Source organism: Tuber melanosporum, assembly GCF_000151645.1.
Source record: "Tuber melanosporum whole genome shotgun sequence assembly, scaffold_57, strain Mel28".
In the NCBI taxonomy this organism is placed as follows: Eukaryota; Fungi; Ascomycota; class Pezizomycetes; order Pezizales; family Tuberaceae; genus Tuber; species Tuber melanosporum.
This window is the reverse complement of record NW_003299103.1, coordinates 643,419-649,184: the sequence shown is the minus strand read 5'-3', so window position 1 is coordinate 649,184 and position 5,766 is coordinate 643,419. Positions and strand designations below refer to the sequence as shown.

The window sequence follows — 5,766 nt, the reverse complement described above, 5'->3', positions numbered from 1 at the left end:
AGTTTTATCTGCACATTGTATCTGCAGAGGTAGTCATAATTGCAGCCTTTCTAAATTGCCTAACTTCAAACCTCCATAGCTCTATATTCAACTGACAGATATCTTCCGAATGACTTCCTACTAATTTGCAGGAAGCTATTCTACCAAATCAATAGAAAGTTCCTTAGTCAGCAACCCTTAGCTGCTCTGGGTAATTCTGCAAAGTCGTATATGCAACCTTCTAAAGTCACTGATTTCGAAGCTCAATATCTCCTGATTCAACTGATAAATTCTTATCTAGTAACTTCCCTCATACAGAGAAGAAGCACTATGATAGGATTGAATCATAACCTTTTAGTTGGAGTTCCTCTGGTGTCATGCAGGGAGCCTTGCAGTTGCAAGTAATATTAATAAAATATTACTCAATACTAGAAATAACTTTAACCACAAGAGGAGTTGAACATGTGATCTTCAGAGAGGAATCACATGATATTCCAATTGAGCTATTGATGTACAAACCTCACAAGAGGGCCAGAGGGAGGTGTTGGAGACTAGAGATTCCGATTCTGAGTGGAGTTACTCTACTTAGAGTGGTTCCTAGGTATCTGATCCCGGTATTCCTAACCTAAGCTCAAAGTCTCTTTTTGCCTGTTTTTCCTGATCCTTCATCTGCTGGAGGTGAAGTAACTAGAAAGTCAATTATTGAAGTTTATGATCAATATGACTTTATAGAGATATGGGAGGATATTAAGAAGCATCTTGAGGGGGAAGAGGTTTTCTTTATTATTGACAATGCTAAGACTCATTTACCTTTTAGGAGATGGCTCAGAGGGCAGAGAATTATTCTTATGGAAATTCCAGCCTATTCACCAGATCTCAATCCAATTGAACATGTTTGGGCTCTAGCAAAAGATAAGCTTCAGAAGCATTATCCTAACCTATATCTCATGAAGGACTCTGACAATGAGGTCAAAAAAGCTATTAAAGAGGCTATTACTGCTTGTTAGGAACTTCTTGACCCAAAGATTTTTGATTCTCTATCAAGTTCAATGGTGGATAGGATTGAAGCAATTATTAAGGCAGATGGATGGTACACTAAATATTGATTTCTACTATGTATTTACATTTTTTTAATTTTTTTTGTTATTGTGATGTTGAGGTTGGTGAGAGGATGGTTGTTGTATGATCAAGTTATTTTTCTATTCATTGTAGTCGGTTATTTTTGTTAACGAAAAATAACTATAATAATATATATATGTTTCAAAATTCAACAGTCAAATGCACCAGTGTTCTCTGTTTATTTACAGTATCTTTATCGCTTCCGCTACATCGTAGCATTTATCACAGGTGGGGAGTTCACAGAGTTTTCGGGTGAGGGGTCATGAATACTTTTCATTCACTGTTCAGTATCGTACAAGTCTTGATCGCTTGGTCGACAGCGATAAAGAAAGAAATGACTAACCACTATCCCTACGAGTAGATATAACACCACGAAACCGCTACTACCCAACGCTATATATACGGCAAAGGAAGCACATAAATCCGTCATATCCATCCGGGAAAAAAAGGAAGCAAAGCGAAAATCTGATAATATCCAACAAAGGAAAACCCTACTGTCTACGTCCCACGGGTACGACACAGGGATACGTCCCCATATTTCCAATGTCCCAGAAGAAGAGAGGGGAAGAAAAAGAAAAAGCCAAAAATATCACATACAGTACAAGTACAATACTTTTCAAGCCACCCAAGCCAGCCTACACCGAAACCGGCAATAAAAGAAGTGAATCATTACCGTACTCCCCCGAACCTGACCCGGAAGAAAACAATAAGCAAATACTAGCAATCATACCGCATCACCTGCGTCCACCAAACCTAGCCACCTCTGGCATGTCTAATCTAGGGCCATCATAAAACCCTTCGTCGTCCCTACTCCCAGAAATACCACCACCCAACTCCGCTAACTCTGGCAACTTCGGTGGCGGGGTCACTCCCCCATACTTTAGCGCACCACCACCCTCCCCAATCCCAAGATCAAACTGTTCACCTCTCTCAACATCCGAAGGTCCACGGTCAGGGGTTGTATCATCATTGGGGAAGGTACCTGCATCATCGTCCGGCTCCGCCTTTCCATACTGAATGAGTGCGCGGACGATCAGGCCTAGTGAAGTTGCCCAAGCAAGCCTATTTATTCCATTCTCTTCGTTGGCCATCTCCTCTCAATTGTCACTGTTGTGGGGCAGAAGGAATTTACCATTCAAAAGCCCCAAATGCAGCCGCCGCCCTTGCCGCTGAAATAGGACATTGGAACCTAACATCACATCTCAGGCGATCGATGCCCGCGGCCAACGCAACGAAGCCTGCAAACCAAAACACCATTGTAATAGCCTCGACACCGAGAACTGCCCAGCGATTGTGGAAGTTTGGAAAGAACATTGGCGTTACAACGACGTAACCGAGTGCAATAAAGGTCCAGACTGACTAGAATATTGCTTTATTTAGCATCATAAGTATGAGAAGTTTGCGTAGCACAGAAGGAAGATGGGGGGGTAGCGACAGGGGGAAGAGGACTTACATCAAAGACCAGGAAATTCGCAGCATCTACGGCGCCATCATAGCCGTCCACAACATATGCGGCGACTCCGAGAACAATAAATGCGAGGACACCCTGAGTTACTCTCAAGAGGAGGATTGGGTTGACCATCGTGTCTAGTTCTTTCCTTTCCTTTTCTTCTCTCTCTATTTTTTACCTGCGCCGTTATGGGGGGTCTGGTCTCAGCAGTGTTAATGGCAGGACAAACAGGTTTGCTGTAATAGTTTGTGCAGGAGGAGTAGGGGAATTTCGAGGCAATAGATTGACCAAGGACCCAACCCTCTGTTATACCTGCGAAAGCGGAGGGGGAAAGGAGGGGAAAACGTCAGCAGAGCAAAGGCTCGAAAGTGAAATCTGCAACCCGCCGGGGCCACGCAGTCGCTCGTTCGCCCGGGTGGGGGGGGGGGCAAAGAGGAAGAAGGAGGAGGAGCAGGAGAGGAGGCTCAGCATAGTACTCACCTGGCAGGGTAAAGTAAAAATGGATCCCATCAAGTCAACGAAAAAGTCAAAGGCGATAACTGTCATACAACTAACTGGGTGGATGGGTGGAGGAGGAGGGGTGGGTAGAGTACAGTATGATAGGGTAGTAGTGATGGGGGAAGAAGTGATTGATAAAACATCGCGCAAGGGTTCGGGGCAGTACAGAAAATGTTACGCGTACCTAGCTTCTTGGTGTGACGATGGTGGAGAGTGGAGAGTTGGGTAAAGTGAAATACAGTAGTAACAATGAAAAATGGCAAAGTGCAGATGATTTGAAACCCCCAATATTCCGAGAGTGCCTTGAAAGTGACCGAAGGATGGGTAGAGAGATCAGTAAGTGAGAGAAGTGATGGGGTAAATTTCTCACGAACAAACGAACGAGCAATGAGAGGAGAATAGCGGACAAGAAGCCCAATCTCAATTTTCAAGGAAGCTGGGTGTAGGCCATCAAGTCGATGCCCGGCGCTGTACCCATACTGTGCCCTACGCATTCATTCCCTTCCTGCTTCCAACGATTATCATACACCACCACCAGCACCACAGTTATCATACAAGGACCGGTACCGCCACTTTCAGGGATTCCACCACAAGCGAATCTATCCCCACCACCTAAAACTGACCCTGATACCGCGCCCTATCGTTAACCGTTACTGCCATGCTGCACCAACGCTGACGTATGCCCACCACCTATCGTACTGTAACCCACCATTGCACTCGTCATTTGCTAAGAGCCCTACTCGTAGCCGATGCTCCATTCATGCGCTCGTGATACACGATTTACAGTATCATTTGGTGCTCGAGTAAGGTACGAGTAGTCTACACATGGTACTCGCATTTTCCCTTCGGGGTATATTGTTCACAATCCCATAATGTACGAGTAAATGTAGCACCTTTCTGCCTCCACTATCGTACCGTATACTCGAGTATTGTCTTCCCTTTCTTTCCCCCCCTCTCTCTCTTAAAATGCGGTAAGGGGTTCGGTAAGGGGTTCGGTGTGATGGGCCGCGGCATTCTGTTTTCTTCTTCGGATATCTTGCGAGTGGAGCACCGCAGAAGAACGGTTGGAGAGGATAGGCAAGGGGTTGGTTGTCTGGGCAACGGTGTGTGGCTGTGTACCTGGGTGGCGTCACGGTTGGAGATGGTGCCGTTACCGTACCATACTGTAACTTGATAGACGGCGGGGCGCAAACGGGTGCGTGGACTCCCGTTACGGCATGCGTGCAAACGAGCGGGTCAAGTGTGACGTTTCCCCTTTCCTACAGTACGAGTACGTACGGTCATGCGAGCACAGTGCTATCAGTCCAACGAAAACTATCCCTCATCACAACGAACAGGTGGGTGGGTTGATGGGTATGAATCCGAGTGATAGTCCATGACAATCATCATTTTATTTTATTTTCCCAGGGAGGGTGGTATTTTGAGAATCTCATTAATAATAAAAAAAAGACCCGGGTACCGTACCGTACAAAAGGGAAGGAAGAGACAAAGGAGGGGAAGGGGAAAGAGGAAAGGGAAAAAAACAAGAAACAACACAAGCGAGAGAATGCTCTGTATGTTACAAGGTCCTTCTGCCTCCCAGCATAGCTACTTCCCGTCTGGCATTCCCATTCCCAGTCCTGGAATCCCCGCACTTGGACCTCCGCCTCCACCACTGGCGGAAGTATTGGCGGTGGCGGCGGTGGTGGTGGTGGGTTCGGCGACTTTTTCCGTCGGCGGGGAGAACATGAATGCTGCTGCGGCCGGCAGTGAATCCCCGCTGGCCTTCTGTTGCTGCTGATCTGTGCCTGGAGGTGAGGTGATAGCTGGTGTAGTTGTAACAGTGGGAGCAGGGGCAGTGGTAAAAGTAGCGGTGTTTTCAGGGTCCTTCTCCTTCCCCCCTCCCTCCACATTGGGCGTGTCTGGCTTCGAATCCTGATCAACGTTCGTAAAGTCATTCATAATCGTATCCTCCTCCTCCTGCGCCCCCGTTGTTGTCTCCTGTGGCAGTGGAGGAGGAGGAAATTCCGCAGCGCCATCAAGCACATGCGGAAACCCCATCTCCGACTGACGCGAAGAATCGGTGCCATTCTCATCCGGCAAGTTGACCATTGCGAGGTTGAATTCGTAGTCGACAGTTGTGGATCCGTTAAGGTTTACTGTTCCCGCATCGCCATCTTGTTGAATTTCACCGTTGCGGCTGTTGCCGCCCTGATCTTCCATCATGATTGTGTCCAGGTTTGGTTGGCCGTCACCCTCAGCTACTATCCCGCCCATCTTGATAATCTCTTCGATAGGCAGCTCGTGCTTTGCTAGCATTTTCTTCTCGACCACTTTTTTCCCAAGGGCGCGTTCCACGTCACGGACTATTTCTTCTACAGCTGAAAGGTCTTTGATTGTGGTTGCGGCCGCGGTAGGCTCGGAATGGCAGTCTTCCATTTCGTTGTTGGGGGTGTATACTTGGTGGCTCTCAATCTCGGCTTGTTGATGCTGGGGGGTGAGGCCAAGGCCGATTCGGAGTTTTAGTTCGGCATCTTTGGTCACGCCGTTTTGCTTGATCTTCTGAAGGCGCTTCGCGTGGGCATCTTGCATTCTGAGCATTTCCGCTTCCATCTCCCTGATCTTGGCCTCGACGCGGGGGCGGAGCTCTTCCAGGATTTCCGCCTGGGAGCTTTCCTTCTCCTTGGCCGCATCTACAGTGCGCGGGGGGCTTCGGGATGGGCGGGTACACCGGTGGGTCT

The 5,766-nt window shown here is 47.5% G+C and overlaps 3 protein-coding genes; all 3 read right to left on the bottom strand.

The window, feature by feature from the left end:
- Positions 1 to 1,351: 1,351 nt before the first annotated feature.
- GSTUM_00009488001 (uncharacterized protein) lies at positions 1,352 to 2,110 on the bottom strand (the record flags this gene model as incomplete). XM_002840740.2 has 2 exons in its annotated part: positions 1,352 to 2,015; positions 2,081 to 2,110. 2 exons carry the CDS (start codon positions 2,108 to 2,110, stop codon positions 1,833 to 1,835), a joined length of 213 nt encoding a protein of 70 aa, XP_002840786.1. The 3' UTR covers positions 1,352 to 1,832.
- A 27-nt stretch (positions 2,111 to 2,137) lies between these two features.
- Positions 2,138 to 3,508, bottom strand: GSTUM_00009487001 (uncharacterized protein; the record flags this gene model as incomplete). XM_002840739.2 has 5 exons in its annotated part: positions 3,029 to 3,508; positions 2,552 to 2,860; positions 2,293 to 2,457; positions 2,231 to 2,267; positions 2,138 to 2,160 (listed from the first exon to the last, which is right to left on the bottom strand). The coding sequence occupies exons 2-5, from the start codon at positions 2,678 to 2,680 to the stop codon at positions 2,138 to 2,140; spliced, it is 354 nt and encodes a 117-aa protein (XP_002840785.1). The 5' UTR covers positions 2,681 to 2,860; positions 3,029 to 3,508.
- A 907-nt stretch (positions 3,509 to 4,415) lies between these two features.
- Positions 4,416 to 5,766, bottom strand: part of GSTUM_00009486001 (uncharacterized protein) — a 3,276-nt gene continuing 1,925 nt past the window's right edge. The window contains exon 5 of the mRNA XM_002840738.2: positions 4,416 to 5,718. Within this exon, the coding sequence (XP_002840784.1) occupies positions 4,634 to 5,718 (1,085 nt within the window). The 3' untranslated portion in view covers positions 4,416 to 4,633.